The sequence below is a fragment of the Haemorhous mexicanus genome, chromosome 1, assembly GCF_027477595.1.
Source record: "Haemorhous mexicanus isolate bHaeMex1 chromosome 1, bHaeMex1.pri, whole genome shotgun sequence".
NCBI lineage: Eukaryota > Metazoa > Chordata > Aves > Passeriformes > Fringillidae > Haemorhous > Haemorhous mexicanus.
In genome coordinates, this window is record NC_082341.1 from 18,683,454 (window position 1) to 18,700,561 (window position 17,108).

The following is a 17,108-nucleotide window of genomic DNA, read 5'->3' on the forward strand; positions in this document are numbered from 1 at the left end:
TTTCTCCCAAGTAGTCATTTCACCCTAAACATTACCCCTGTTTGAACTTTAAAATAATAGTAAAGGTGTCTTACAAGTTGGAACTACACAATTTCCAACACCATCCTGCATATGCAACTCTTAAAGCAAAAAGACACAATAAATTGTTCAAGTAAGTTGAAGGCACATAAAAAAACCTCTGAAAATACTTTTTTTAAATGCCAATGTAAAATGACAAGAATAATGATTTGTGAAGCTTTCTTATATATGTGACGAGTTCATCTGACAAGGAAGCAGAGAAGGTGGAGGAGTGCTACATTATTTAAAGGTGAAACAGGAGCTTCATGTTTCACTCACAGTCGAAACAAGCTGTAGCAAGCATTTATTAAAAATGCGCAATCATCCTGTCAATACATATTAAGGTCACAGGACTGACACATGTTCTAAAATGCAGAATTTTAAAGGCTGTATTATTCTTTATTTCAACTGTTTCTATTTAAACACTCAACACAATACATGATCAAAATGTATGAACTGATAAAAACCCAAGACTACTAAGTATTTATTTTGAAAAGGCAGCAAATTTTCCTGAAAATATTTTACCAGGAGGATTTACGCCCATCTATGGGTATACAACACACTGCTTTCCTTTATGGTATGTTCAATAAATCAGTAAAGTCATAAGCAGCAGAGCAGCACAGAAGGACAATGCATTATAATGTAGAGAATGCTCATATGCAGTAAGAAATGAATGATATTTGACTGATGTTTAAAAACACTTCCTCTACAGCAAGAGAGAAAGTACAAGCACATTCTTCTAATTAAAGAAGACTTGCACATTAACAACATTTAACTCATATATATAAATGTCCTCCAAAATATTTAGAATAGTATTTAACAGTGCGACTGTAAAGTTTCCAGAGCATTCATATCTGAACATTTACTCCCATCTGAAATTTCCAGGGAAAGCAGTCCCTTCAATCAAAAGTTACATGTTCTTTCAGCAGATAAAAAACAAAGGGGAGAAAAATGAGATAATACTTAGTAATATGGCTTCAGATTGAGTCTCAAAACTTTGAGACTCTTTGAACATGCCTTTTCCCCCATTCCTTTCAAGTTTTATGCTATGAAATATTTTCTGATAACAGGCCTCATTTCTGTCTCAGCTCCACACCAGTAAGGTTTTAATACTCAGCGTGTGATGAGAGATGAAACCAAGTGTGAACAACTTTTGGGTCCCATGAGTAGGCTGACTGTTGAAGCTGTCAGGTTCAATTGCATCATTCCACATTATTCAATGCCCCAAACTGCTCCCTAATTGTTAGAGGCTTAACATATTCAAAACCATTGTTTAGGCTAATGCTGAAATGCCTACAGTTGAGTTTCCACAAAGAAAGGGGAGGGATTTAATTGTAGTTAAACCATTACTGAACTCTCTTCCTTTCGTGATAGGGCAACAAGGATGGCCAGAACAACCAATGCCAAGACAGCTTCTTGATCAGTTTATATCTAATCAACAGCCCTTTTCCCCTCTGCTTTAAAAACTGTCATTGCTATATTGTAGCTTTGTGTTATATAATGCTTTACAATTAGTGACACTATCTAATTACCTATTTCCGCCAATATTTTTTTTGTCAAAAATAATTTCGAAGGTTAATTTTACTTCTTGTTTAACATAAAAATGTATCAATCTTCCTGTGGTTCCTGTGGGTCACACCATGTACCAATCATACCAGGTTATTCATCACAGCATGATGCTGTGATATGAAGTGCAGAACTACCCCTTGCTCCTACTAATACAAAGTTAAGAAATAGAAAGCATTAGAGATACCATTAACTACTTATGGCCAAATACTACTGAAATCTTATAAAAAATTTCAATGCAAATGAAATTTAAAGCTAAATTTTCTGCAAGCTGTTCTGCTACCCTTCTGAGATGTTACAAACACTTTCCATGAATGTCTAGCTTCATGAAATATGGAAGGAAATTCAAGCACAGGACCAAGCATTAGCATCAGTTTACTTCATCTAGAAGACCTCTTAAGCTGATGCATTTTGGTCTATGGCACGCAACATTTATCTGAACAATTAATTAATTAAAATCTGCATTGAAATTAAATGAGATTATATATGAACACATCCTAATTATAGATACATAATTATAATAAAACATTATAATGTGCATATATAAAAATTATTTTATTTTCTTGAGAGGTGAAAAGAGCTGCCCATCAAGTAAAAGCAGCAGAAGCAACTTTGCCTTGTGTTTCCTACCTTACCTTGGGCAAGTGTAAAAATACTATTTTTATCCCTAGAATTTTTAAAGCTTTTGCTTGGCTGTTGAAGGCAATGGGAAGAATATGCTATTGCTTCCTTTTATTCTTTCAGTACTTATGGTACAACCTCTAACTACATTTAGGAGAGGCGAGGGACCCACCAATGCTCATCATCCCTCGCCTCCTGTGAATTGCCAGCTGCCCCTTGGGATGGCAAAATGTCACAGCATGGCAACACAGAGGAGTCCTGCCACATGGACACTTTCTCATGCAACCCTTCCTGCAACACAACCCTTGAAGACTTTCACCACAAATACAGAATTTGCTTAGAAATCTTGGAATGCTTATCATGCCCTCATTTCCAATGGAAAATCAGAAATCTAAATTCCTGTTTATTTTCCTATATGCCAAGAAACACAGATGGAAGACAACACAGAAAATCCTTAATAAAATACAGTTCCCACATTTCTGCTGAAAATTATCATCTGACTTTTCAAAACAACTAGCACAACACAAAACAATGTTAATCTGTAGTATGAGAATTACTATTTGTATATTTTAATTAAACTGATACTGTGATTTTTATATTTTAATACATCTTTTGGCTGTCTTAAGTTGAACATAACTAAATTTAAAATAAACAATATTGACCACTTGACTTAAACAACCTACAGCACTACTGATGACTGGAATCAGAGTGAATTTTTACAGCAAACCTCACCTCACTTGCTTTCACAATCACCAATGCAAATCAAACCCAAACATCCACTGTAGTTTTTTACACATTCATTCTGTGAAAGGAACACTGAGATGGAAAAGATAGCCCTCACATATTGCCATCATTACCATCCAAGCACCATGAAGCCCTTAAAGTTTGGGAATTTTTAAAAACAAGGTCCAATTGCACAAAAAATGTCTTTGCCACCTGGCTGAAATAAAAGAATTAACCGGAGAGTATAATTAGGAGGTGGGAAACGTTAAAATAAAACCAGGAAAAGGGTTTATGATGTCTAAGAAGAAAATATCAACTTTTCATTCAAAAAGAACATTAATTACAAGTGTACAGATTGTCCTAATTTAAATCTGTCAGAAAAACTGTAATTGTGACATCATTCCATGGATACAATATTCACATTAGTAGTACTTTTTCTGTCTGCAGCAAAAATAAATCCTTTGAACTTCTAGCTGTAATGAAGACTCTAGCTTATGAACAAGCTAATAATCAAATACTGTCTTTGAGAATCAATTGTTTTGATTAAACATACAAATAAATCCTTCAATTAAATGAAACCATCTAACCTTCAAACACCAGCAGTCAAGTATTTTCCATGAAAGGCATGAATGAATACAACTGGGAAACACAGTGGGATTTGAAAGACAAAATGAAAAATTAATGGCACACCTACAGAAACTAATTTATACCTCTGCCCAGCGTACAACAAGGGCACATAAAGTCATTAAAAACCACATGGATAGAAGGCTATCTTCCAGTAATGTGAAAACACTATAACCTCAACTACCACTTTGCTCCTCTCTTTCATGTTGACTAAACAGATATCATATAAATTTTTAAGCAATTAAGATCTATTTATTTATATACCTGACATAAAAAAGAGACTTACAAAAACTTACTAGAATGCTACCTCATTAAGAGGCCTTTTTTGTTTTGGTAGGTTTTTTTTTTTTTTTTTTGGGGGGGGGTTTGGTTTGTTTCAGGTTTTAGTTTGTTTTTTAAAGGAGGCTTTGTAGAGATAAGACCCTGGGATTCCTCCACAAACCTAACTGAAAACAGAGCCATCATTTCAACACAAAGCCCTTTCACCTTAAGTTGGTTGCTCTATTCGTTTCCACCTACCTCTGTTTTCACAGCACTTAAACTGTATGTGCTCTACATGGACATGGAAGCAGTATCTTGCCCACGAATCTGTTTTACTTAAGAACTTTAATCTATGTGTGAGGAATCTCAACTTCACTCTCATATTGGCTGGTAGAAAAATTACTTTCTTTGGAAACAAACTCAGTAGATCCGCAGAGGAATCTATTTTCTTCATACCAGTATTCCAAAGAAAGCCAGACACTTACAATAAGGCACTGAGAGAAAAGTAGCTACTTTCAAGATAATCTGTAATTTCAAAAAGAGCAATAATAAAGAATCAGCTACTTATTCACAAGCATGGACATGTTAACTATCTAAATATCAATAGTCTTTGCTATTTAAGTGATGAAACAAACACCTTCAGAAGCAGAATTGCTGCTGTGCAAAAATGCTTACAAGATTCTCAACACTTACACAAGGCCTATAAGGCCATGGCCTCAGCAACCAACTCTGCAGCTTGCAACAAACACACACCATTGCATAACTGAAATCTTTCTCAAGTAAGACCTAAACATAGTTTCATCTAAATAGTTTTATTATTTCCATTGCATACAAACTAGAAAATTTCACACTTTTTACATTCAATACCATTATTACTGTCTCAGGCAGCTAAATTGAAGTAGTGCTACACACTCAGTTCAACGAAGAGGTCAGTGTGCCTCAGTTGCCTGGAGACTGATGGTTGCTACAGCAGCACCAGATAAGCCAAGCTAAATAAGCTTCAGCTTGAAGGCAGAAAACATTCATGGCTAGAGCAAAACATTGATGCAGTTGTCTCAGCATGCGGCACTGTGCTAAACCCTGCACTGCCTTTCAGACTACCTCCACATTGCAAAAGTCCACATGAAGACAAGCTTTCTGAAGCAAGAGGAAAACAAGATTTTCATTGGGATAAATACTAGATTACTTGCAACTATGATTCCTTTGTTCTTCTAGTTGAGTCACATGTTAGAAGGAATTTTCCCTCTGGCTGTAAATTCTTCCTCCTTGCTACTCTCCTCCTCCCCCACCCCAAAAATCCTCAGACCGCATGAAAAGAAAATTAGCTTTTTATCCATTTTGCCCAGAAGTAGATAAAAATTAAAACAGCTTTTAAGTGAGAAACAAGACCATTTTGATGGAAAAACTTTTACTAGTACAGTTGTTTCACATTTTCATTTTGCAAGACTGAAATTTAAGCGGTTGTGACACGAATATGATTTAGTAGTTTGGAAGGAAAGCCTCTGTCTTGCACTGACATCCTACTCCACAATATCAAACCCCTCTGTCTACAACATACTGAAGGATGCATTTAGCACACTTTCCAAATCTAGAAGCACTGGCCTTTTCCTGCAGCAATGAGTCCCAAAGACAAGCAACATACTCTGTTAAGAATGATTTCTTTTTGTTCTGGATGTGCTGATATTTCCTTTTGTATCTTTTTGTTAAATTTTAAGATAAGGAAAGCCAAATAATTTCAGAATCCAAACAGCCTGTGATCCATGTTGATGTTTTACCTTTGACCTAGTGGGTAAGAGCCTCTTTCAAGAGACTTTAGCATCAAGAATTGTTTTGATAGTAACATAAAATATGTTAATTGGTTTTCATGTATCCAGCATTTCTATTGATTAGAGAATTCTAGTACCACAGTAAGGATCTAATTTCCTTTTTCTGGAAGCATGCTGCTTAAACCATGCAACATCATTATCTCCAGATGTTTTATTAGTCTCTTTTTAATTATCAATCATATTCAAGGTAAAACAAACAAAGCAAAACAAAACAAAAAAAAACCAAAAACACCAAAAATCACCAAATCCCCAACAAACACCACCTCCTCCCCAAATCAACAACATACACTGTATGACAATGTGCAAACTGAACTTAAGAAATTAACTAACTTACTTGTTTTGGAGACACCTGGAAATATATTAACATATTGTCATAATTGCTGTCTATGCTTTACCTTAATGACTGACTGCTAAGAGGTGAGAGGTTTCCCAACTAGGCATCCACCAAATATGCAGTAGAAATGTATACTATCTGCATTCTGGACTTCCTAAGAGCTCTTATGGCATTCAGTATCTCAATGATTTCTATTAAGGAACAGACTTCAGAAAGTGTCCTGAGAAATATGTAAAGAGAGTAAAGTTCTTCTTAAGTTCTGGAAATCATATGACTACACATCTAATGCAGAATAATATATAGTATAATTACACTAAGTTACTTTGCACTGAAAAAAAAAAAAAAAAAAGGATTATTGCTTAAATTAGTTGGTTGATGTTGTGTCAAAGTCTCTAGTTTTAAGATGTTCTGATCCAAAGGTGACTAAGGAGTATTACACCAACTCTTAGCTTACATATGGCTGAGATGTGCATCTTTGGGAGCAGAGCAGGAAACTCAAGCAGCCAACCACCTAATGAAGGTTACATTTGTCACATACTGAAGTCCTAAAACTCAGGGCAGCTTGGCTTTTTTTTTCCCATGTATTTATACTACTCACCAAAGAACATCTGATTAAACATTAATAGCTGATAGACCTGCCATTTTCTAGAGTATCCACAGGCAGGATGGCTCAGAACCCTCCCTTAAAACACTGCAGGTCTGCCCAGCTCTAGCAAACTCCAGAAGCTTCACCTGAAACTTTCCTTCTTTCCTTCCTCACGTTTACTTTGTGCTGTACAATAAATATTTAAAGAACCACAAATCCAAACCAGCAGAAAACAGAGTATGTTTCTCGGAACAAGAATGGGAAACAAAAGTGGACAACGGAGTATCTTCCTTGGTCATACTGAATTTAAGAATGCAGCATCCATAATTTCAGCTTACAACTGTAAATTTGGAAGCAATATCAATCAGGCAGGTACATTTTACTGTCCCATGAAAATGCCCAAACCCCCCCTATTGCAGACTTACAAAAAACCCTCTCAACTTGAATTTTCAGCAAAGGAACATCTATTTGTTTAAGATGTACTATTAAGTTCCTTCATAATTCCACTCCTGTTGTGGAAGGTATAAATAAGATTGCTCCCAAAACTGTTCCTAACTTCTCTGTTGAACAAAAACTAAGAATAAAGTTCCTATTTCCTGTCTTTTCATTTATTTTCCCACGAGTGCTAGAATATAAAATAAAAAGGGCAAGAAAGTTCCCTTGATAGCATGCAAAATGATGAGCAGACCTAAACTATGACAAGGAAAAAACCCACTAAAAAAGAAAGCCAAAAATAGTGTAGACTACTAATTTGGAGAATGAGCAGGGGAATACAGAGATCCAAAATTAGGGACTAGATTAATTCAGAAAATGAGAAAATAAAAACCACAGGACAGATGCTTCTGAAACACCACATGCCCTAGATTCAGAAAAGATCTCAGGATTCCTTAGCTTTCACATTCCTCTGTTGTTAACAAATAACTCCAAATCTACCTAAAAAAATAAGCCTCATCTCCCCCTAGAAGCTGGATCAGACAAAGGAGGATAACCACCTCCATTCCTTCATTTATATGAATGCTAAAGAAAACCCTGGGGGCTTTTGTACTGCTCCTAATGGAAGCAAAACCAAAGGAACTTCGGAAGGGACAATGGAAATGATAAAAATGTTCTATGGGAAAATATTTTTTTCCCCAAGACCATCTCTTTAAAATTTCTTAACATCCTTTAAAAAAAGAGACATGCAAAAAATTCCTTCCAAAATTGACAAATTTATGATGTCCCGAAAATAATAATTACAAATGCCCAACAGAGATCTAAAAAAACTGAAAGCTGAAATCTTACAGCATGCACCTTAGCAGCACACCTCTGAGGCTATTCCAAGTGCCCATCTGTTAACATGACTGAATAAGTGAGCAGACAAGACTTGGTCATACTTGCCCTCTTAACTAATAGTTTAAGTAAAACCTCATTTTTTAACTACTATTTTTTCCCTGCTACAGAGGTACAAGCTTACCTTAGCTTATAAGCTCGGATGATGATTTTCTTTTAATCAGAACACTACACAAGAAACATACTGGCACACTCTTATTTGAAGACTTTCATGGTCAAGAGGTGGGCAAACACTGAGCATACATCCACAAGAGCCCAGTAAGCAGACAGCACTCTGATGGAACTTTGCAGAATTAAGTAGGTAAACCCTAACCCTTGACATTTAATCAGTCATTTATGGTAAATGGAAAGCGGATGAGGGGTAGGGGAAGATAGTTAAAAAAAAAAAAAAAAAAGGGTTAAAGGGTTGCTTCAAGTAGAGAACAACTGCATGGTAAACTAGGGTCTCCGGACTGAATCTCTCCAAGGTAGTACAAACCTTATGCACTGAAAAAGACTCACTGAAGCAGTGGAGGATTTTGTTAATTCAAATACAGGAGCTCACCTTTACAGCTGTCAACCAAAACTCACAATTTTAATCTCCCTGTGTATCTCAAACCGAAGACTCTTTAAATGGTAGTACTTGTGAGTAAGATCCTGACAAATAAATCTATGACCACTTGAAAAAAAGTTTGGTAGAGAGGCAAGATACTCAACTCCTTTGCTTCTTCAGGGATGAAAAAGAAAAAAGCCCCCAAGGCAACTCACAAGAAACAAAGGCAAAGGAAGGACAGGAATTTTAAGCAGTTAACCTAAGGAGGGCTCTCTAGTTCAGCTAAACAGTAAGAGAAGTCCATCTTCTAGGGTATACCTCTCTTTTGGTGTGACAGTATGAGGGGAAAAAATACTATGGTATTTCTCTTCCTAACTCATAAAATATAGGTTTTGTCCAATCACTTTTTCAAACTGTTTTTCTTCTGACAGAGGTTAACAAACAGAAGGGATGGTACACAACTCCTACTTATTTAACTTCTCCATGCCAGTTGATTTTACAGACCTTTATCGTATCCCATCTCAGCGTCTCTTTTTGAGGCCACAAGTCCCTCACTATTTACTCACTCCTTATAAAGCTGTTCTTTGCCATTGTTCACTGCCATGGCTCTTCTTGTACCTCTTCTGGCATGTACCATATCTGCTTTGAATAGAAACTGTCCTTTCCCTTGAACATTGATTTTATTTACCCTCTTAACACCTTGTCAACACAGGCTGGTAAGGTCTTTCAGCAATTTGAGACAGCTGATCTTCATAATGGCTCACTGCATAACCCAGCACAATCAGCAAACTTGGTGTGTGTCCCTCCTCCTCCTTTCCCCAGACTACTGCTGAATATGCTGAGCTGTACAAAAGACCAAGTCTTTCCAAGACTCTGATGGCAAACCTCTCCTCTGTGAAAACTGAGCATTGACTTACTTGGGTTTTTTTAAAAACTTTTAACCTGCTACTAAACTATGACACAACCCCTCCTCCAATCTCCAAACTGTTCAATTGAAGTGTTGTCAGTGAGTTACGGTGTGTAATGATCTTTGGAAATGAAAAAAAATTAGAACTTCCTAAAGTACCAAATTTTTAATTAATTTCTTTAAAGTAGTTTCTATCAATTTGTGCAAAAGAAGAACAACTCAATTTTGGGTGAAACCACCCTGTTTCTTTAGAAAACCAGTCTAGAAGAATGCTGTAAAAATATGAACCGCCACCTATAAGAACAAATTGCTATTTGATATTGAAATGTAATCTGTGTTGGTCTTCACATAGCATTTCTGCTATCCATGCACTATACACACCTGCTTGTGCACACATATGCACATTAAGCTTGATTTGTTCATGTTTATATCTTAGATCACTGTAGATAACAAGTTCATTGCTTATAAGTACACAAAAACTTATATTTGATACATTCATTCTAAGTGAGATTCCCATCAGAAAACGAAAAATGCAAGAAACAAAGTATAAAATCACTGTGTATACTGCAGTATTCCTTCATACTTCAACAGTAATCATGGTGACTTTCAGCAACTATAACTTCGTATTCTCTAATCTTGATAAATGTAATCTAGTCCAACTTAAATTCATTAAAATACTGTCATAAAGGTATTTTTTCTGGTTCATTACTTCAACTATGCCACCCTTCACTTCTCCCATGCCTCCCTTATTCCTTCACCACCAAACATGAACTATTGATCTTCATTTGTATGACTTTTCAAATACAAAATTATAACATATATGTCAACATTCATTTGTTATCAAGATGTCAGCCTTGGCCATCTCTTTGCCAGAGCTAGCCCGGTTGTCTATTTGTTAAATCTCCTGAACAAACCACTCCTTAACTGATACCATCACTTTTGCATAAAAAACGGAAAACTTTACATATTTTACTTTTCAAAATGCTTCCTTATGTTCTGATTAAACACTGGTTATAACTCTGAGGAATTTCAACCAGCATTTATGCTACTAGTCATAATACAGTTATTATTAATAAACACTTCCTCAGACTACATTTTTAAAAATCCATGTGCTCTACAAATTAAAACTATGTGATACTACGGGGAACTTCCAGCCACTACAGCATTTCACAACAAATATAATGTTTATTAACCTATTTTCCAAACAAATTACTATTTCCTTTAACATTGAAATTAAGCAGGTCAGTAACATGGTTTTCTATCTTAAATTCTTGAGATGGTTTACCTGAGTTGCAGCAACAACAGTAGTTATAGAAGGCGCAGTTGAAGGTGATAGAGCTCCCACTTGCTGCAAGTGGCCTGAAGCCTGCTGAGGTAAATGAGAGCTGGAAACGGGAGTGCTAGATCCTGAGCCAGATACTGCATTTGGAAATGATACTGCTACATCATTGCTGCTAAAAATACCTGAAAAAAATTACAAAAACGATTACATGCATCTCTCTCTCTCCCCCTCCCTCTGTTTACTAGTAACCATGTAAATATGCAGTAGAAAATTAATCAAGACAAACAAGATCACTTAATACGTAATGCAGAAATCTCCTGTGCAGAAATTCTAACCATGCTGATTAATAAAAGTGCTCTCATCATTTAACATTCTACAGTTCAGGGAACACAGATTGATTCACTTTTAACTTTTTGTAAAACATATGTGATAAATCAAATATTTATGTGCGTTACGAACTGCTCAAATATTAACAGTGGCAGAATTTTTCACTAAAATGCCTGCCTCCAACTGAGTCTGCTATCAGAGCTTGTTCTTTCAAAGTATTACTGTTAACTAAACAATGAAGTATTGGGCTATCTATATAACTGAACACACACCATACAAATGGAAAAAATACTTTTTAACTTTAAAATAAATGTTACTAAATAACATACATTTGTTCAAACTGTAATTTTGGCAACTAAGGATTGCTTGTGCTTTTTCAGAAAAATATTGACAGCAAGTCTGAGGACAAGGTATTCAGATTTGCCAATAGAACTGGGGGTATTTCATTTATTCACAAACTATAATTCCAACCATGATCTATACGAATGCTTGACTAACATTTCTGCTAGAACAGCCAACAAATAAACGACTAAACACGTTAACATTAGTCAGAGTTGTAAGTTAGCAATTTAAATAGGAAGAGTTCACACCCCTCTGTGAAGCCATTACTTCTGTTCATCTACATGCAGGGTAAAGTTCATTATAGAGGTTGGGAAAAAAAACCCTACTGACCAGAAGCCCAGGACAAGAAGTAGTACCTGTCTATGAAACCGTTAGGCTCCACGTGCATTAGATAAGTGAGCTGTCAGCTGGCCAAGGAATATCAAGCATGGTAGCACTGAACTGCAGTTAGAGGAAGAGTGCCACAGGGAGTAAACAGAAGTAGAATGAACATGGTTAGATCAAAAAAAGCAACAGAACTGAAATGCCAGTTAGAAGGCAAAGGGTGGAGCTAGTTTGTCACTCATACAAATAATGATTTGAAGAAGGCAGTGACAATAAGAAGATACGCAATGTTAAAACACCACTCGCCACCCAGATATCCCTCTGAGCACAGGCAGTCAAGGGAGACTAAGAACATCCAAACCCACACATAATAGGTAAACACTGATCCATCTTAAATTCCCTGACTCTATTAACTGTCAAGAAAAATGGAAGAGAAAATCAGCCAGACCCACTAGAGAAAGAAGATAGAAAAAGCACCTGAAGACACATCGCGACAACACTTACTCCTGCCTAACCAAGCTTAGCAACTTCTCTTCCCCCCAGTCTCTTCATCATAGAGAAATTCCATACCTGCTCTGCTTTCCTACTGACCTTTGTATCTTTTTCCATTTAGCATACCTCCCCCTCTCCTTGGCTTTTTTTTGGTCACCATCCCCAAAACGTACAGTTACAGCCTTATTAGCAGCAGTTAAGATCCTTGAAGTGTTCCCTTTGCTACGATCCTTTTCCAGTTCTAGCTGGATCATCTAAGTAGACAGCACATTTTATGGACCCTGCTCTAATTCATCCCTACACACCATCAAAATGACCATGATTAAGAAACAGCCTTGCTACTGAGTCTACTCTTAAATATGACATAACTACAACCACAAAAACTGAAATATAACCCAGTTCAAAAGATTTTCCAATTTGCTTTTAATCAGTAATTTCAAATTAATAAAAAGGATGAGATTTAACCCTTTTTTTCTGAATGCAGTAAAACAATTAAATATACAAACCTTCTTGAAAATATGAGATTCTCATGAATTATCAGGCTTTAGGAACCATAATATTTAAGAACAAAAATAATGAAATATCACAGCACCTTTGAGAAAACCGTAAGAGCTCATCACCACAAACACTATCACTCTCATAAAACATCAACAGCAATGAGAGGAGAAAACAAAATTTTTGGTGAGAGACAAGTACTAAAAATTAAGGATATTTTGCCAGAAAGGGAAAACAACTCCAAAATTTAAAGCTATTATAGATTTTTTTTAATTCTTAATTTTAAAAAACCATACATATTTAATAACTGCAGAGCTTCTGCTGCTTCTATTTTAATGATAAGGTTTATTCTTCCTCTTAAAAATAAAATTCAGGAATACAAGCAGATAGTTAGGAAATCACAGGCAAAAGAATATTTCAAAAGAAAGAAAAGCAGCAAACTATTTTGCCAGTGGAATGAGGTAAGCTAATATTTTTTGCCAGTTGTTGTAGTAATATTAAAAACACCATTTGTTACTGTTGCGAAATACAAGGCAAATATGACCTATCAGCACACATTTTTTGGGATTAGTATTTCCATTTAGCAATCCCTCACTTAACACATAAAGTACATGCACCTTCTGAAACTAGTCATGCAACCAAGATACTACTCCATGCAGCATTCAAAAAAGACCTGTATGCTGAACACTCAAATAAATTATTGATCTTCATACCATTTCAAAAATACCTGTATAAAAACTATGTGTGTATCATATTGGAAAGCTAAGACAAAACACATTTGAAATCTCTCTAACATAGTAAGTTGTCCTTTGGGGTTTGGGGAGAAATAAATCACTTTCTGGATCAGGAAGGAATGATCAGGAAAACCTGAGCAAATCTCTGTAAACTACATTAATGTTTAAAACAAACAAACCACCTTGAAGTCCTTCCCATATTACTGAAAAGCCAAAGAGCTGTAACTTGTGATGAATGGCATTGTGTAATTTGCCAGCAGCATAAACAGCATGGTCAAATACAATCTTCGGTGTTAACCAGAACACAGTTCTTCAGCTCCAGGTGGAAATGGACATCTGACAGTGTTCAGGTAAAGTCTGACTGTGTGCCACACCACTAACACAGCTGCAGAACATGGACTGCAGGTTCTAACAGATAAAATACACATATAGCTAGCTTACACTGCTGGCTCGAAAGGTGTAACAAAAAGGCAACTGCAAAAAAAAAAATATTTCTGGCCAACAAAAAACTGCCTGCTTAGCACAGAAAGGCAGTACTAGAGAGGAGGGAACACATCAGATAATGCAGACTGAAAAATATGCATTTTTATGCACCATCAATAAAAAACTCAGTAACAGAGGATACAAAAGCACTTCAAGTATAGTGAAAAACAAAATAGCTTCAAATCAAAACTAGCAATATATGCCAGGTAGCACACAGAACAATTTTAGTGGTTTTATTCAAAATCTCAAAAGTAAGTAGGTTCCATGAACAAAAGGGGTTAACAAAACCGAGTAAATCCTGGATTTCCACAATGTTGCATCTCACAGATGATATCAATACACTAAGTTTTCCCACCACAATTTCAGTATCTAGCTATGAAATCCTCACTTCTTATTTTCTAGTACTACAGCCCCCTCCATTATCCAGCTCTTTTACATTCCCTTCTTATGCTGGTGACTGCCTAGTTCAGCAACAGAGAAAAAACAGGCAGTATTTGATTACTTTTGTCCCATGCACCATCCATTCCTATTACAGGAACATACATGTTTTAGATTTTTTTTTTCTGTAAACTGGACAACAGACTTAAAGCTTACTGGGGGCTAAGGCAAGACAGTCAACATCTAGACTGCTTCTTTAGGAAGCTCATAAAATGGTCTCCCTAAACATGTATTTTCTTTTGTAGATCAAAAATTTGAAACTATTACAACAATTCTGAAAAGAGGAAGTTATCTGAGATATCGGTCATAGGTGGCTCATCTTAGCATTTTGTCAAAACTTCAGGAATAAGAAGAATATGGCCAAAGAGGCCATTATTTTTCAAATGTAAACTTGCAAAGAACTACAAAACCTTCCTACATGGGGGAGGACAGGTGGGCATAAGGTTGGGACAACAGCCTCAAGGGAAATCATAGTTGAAACTGCAGAAATAAAAGGAAATTTATACGAACAAGAACTTCATTAAACAAACTGAAGCTATAAATACCTTCACTTTGTGTGGTAATCCCAGAAAGTCTCCCCTAAACCCATGGCAACTTCCTATACAGTGCAAAATGAAAAAGTGTCTTTGCATGAAGCAGTCCATTCATGAGTAACTAAGCATGTACAAAAAACTGATTAAGGTCCATTACACAAGAAAGAACAAGTTCTGTTCCAGTACAATGTTAACAGTGGAAGAAGAACCCCACTATGTTATTCTGTAATATGATCATAAACTGAAGTGAATTTAATGGAAAACAGAAGCAAATAAAAATGGGTAATTTTTTACAGTTGTCAAAGGAGAAGAAAGTTGCACTTCAACTGCCAAGGCAGCAACAATATTCACTTAAATTTATGAGATAATCAGCTTGGAGGCTAGGCCAATTTGTTTCCTTCATGAAGAAATCTGAAATCTAAGTATCAAATATTCACACTACTTTCCTGCTGGTGATGAGGGAAGTGGCACAATTCACCTTCAGATAGGTTGCTACAAGACTGCAGTAATAACAGTTCTAGAGGTGCACAGAAGTGAAAGTTACTGATATGCAGCTGGGAAAAAAGCTACACTTCCCTCCCTTTCAGTGACTGGGCATCCTTTTCTGATGGAGGCACAGCAGCCTGTCACAGAACAACAGCCAATGGCTTCCTTTTACAAAAGGCATTCTGAGTACTCTCCGGAACCGAGGCAGAAGTTAAAAAGCCCCACAGACTCGAAATACCCAAAGAATGCACACTGCTGGGGGTGGAAGGGAGAAGGGAAGATACAAAGTACAAGTGTACATGTTTTCAAAAACTGGTTTTTTAACTGTTTTGAAACAGTTGCTCCAGTTTCACACCTACTGACAGAAGGCAGACTGCCACAATTATTCCCTTTGAGAATACTCCGTAGAGTGGATTTTTAGTCAAAAACCAAAATACTTGACAAGAACCTTGACACGACTGAGGAACACAATCCAGCACAGCAATATGACATATATATATGGTGAATCCTTGATCATATAACCTACATAGACAGCAAAGACCTGAAGTTTGCTATCAAACTCCATTACCATTAACCCCAAATCCTTGGCAGTTCAGCCAGCAAAAGATATTCAGGTATCTCTTCTGTCTACTCCCATCCCTATGGTCAAACCCTTGATCGTACAATTATCTATAATCAATCAGAAATGTGTTCAACAACAGGGTGGGGGTGAAGGATCAGAGCCGATCCATGTGCTACTGAAATGGTCTGCGGCGTTCAGCTAGTCCTACCTGCTAGAGAGAACAATGGCATTTTACACTGGATTCCATGTTCATTGATGGCCACTCTTGTCAGCAGTCATGTTCCCACTTGGAATTAATCCAAGCTGATACAGGTCTTACAGTGCAGCCCTCCACTGCAGAGGGCCTCAAACCCACATTTTTCATAGCCCACCCAAGATAAACATTCTCTCTGAGAGAAAAGCTCTGAATGTGACACGAGGAGACAGATGACATGCTAGACTAGGAAGACAGGGAGAACTGTACTGTTCTTCTAACTCACTAAATCCACCTCTAACAGTGAACAGCCACACAAGAAAAAGTACAAAAAAAGGGCAAGCATGTAGTAATACGTTCCTCAAATGCTCTCCCAGCCTCTAGAAATCTATCATGTATGAATTTTGAGTGTGAGGGATGGTCTTTGTAATTACTAGCCTTAAATATGCTCCCAGCCTTGCACCAGTGAATATCTTCCAATCCTTTCTGAACAGCGGAAGATTTTCATAACACATCTCATGGCAAAGTTACACCTTAGTTCAACTGTGCAGTCTTTTTTTGGGGTGGAAGATGGACGACACAGGGACAAAACACCTTCCACTTGTTTCCTCCAGATGTTCTGACCTCTCACAATAATCTTTGAAATGTTTTATAACTGCCTGTTTACATTTCACAATTAGCTCAGCTTTATGAAATAGGAGATGCAAAGAATTTCATGCTTGTTCCACCATAAGTCAAAAAGATTTCAAGTACTCTTCTAGAAAAGAATAGTAAGATAAAGAGCTCCATGATCATATCTGTGACACATATGCTCACAACCACAAAAAAGATCTCTACTTCAAATGTGCCACAACACAGAAAGATGTTTGTAAAAGAAAAAGTTAAACAGATAGGTAAGAATAATTGATAAAGACCTAAGCTTTTAAGGTTTAAAAGTTTAAAATGTTCATTTTGGTAAAAGTGAGCCAACACACACAAGCCTAAGTTACTTAAATACAGCAAACCAAAAGCAAAGCACTTTTAGGCTCACTTAGTGAGTATTCATGAATAG

General features: G+C 36.5%; 1 protein-coding gene across 4 annotated transcripts in view; it reads right to left on the reverse strand.

Moving 5' to 3' along the window:
* Positions 1–17,108, reverse strand: part of MLLT10 (MLLT10 histone lysine methyltransferase DOT1L cofactor) — a 121,648-nt gene that overhangs the window by 21,395 nt on the left and 83,145 nt on the right. For all 4 annotated transcript variants that reach the window (XM_059841946.1, XM_059841953.1, XM_059841936.1 and 1 more), the window contains one exon: positions 10,652–10,830. In XM_059841946.1, the coding sequence (XP_059697929.1) occupies positions 10,652–10,830 (179 nt within the window). The remainder of the gene's footprint in view (positions 1–10,651; positions 10,831–17,108) is intronic.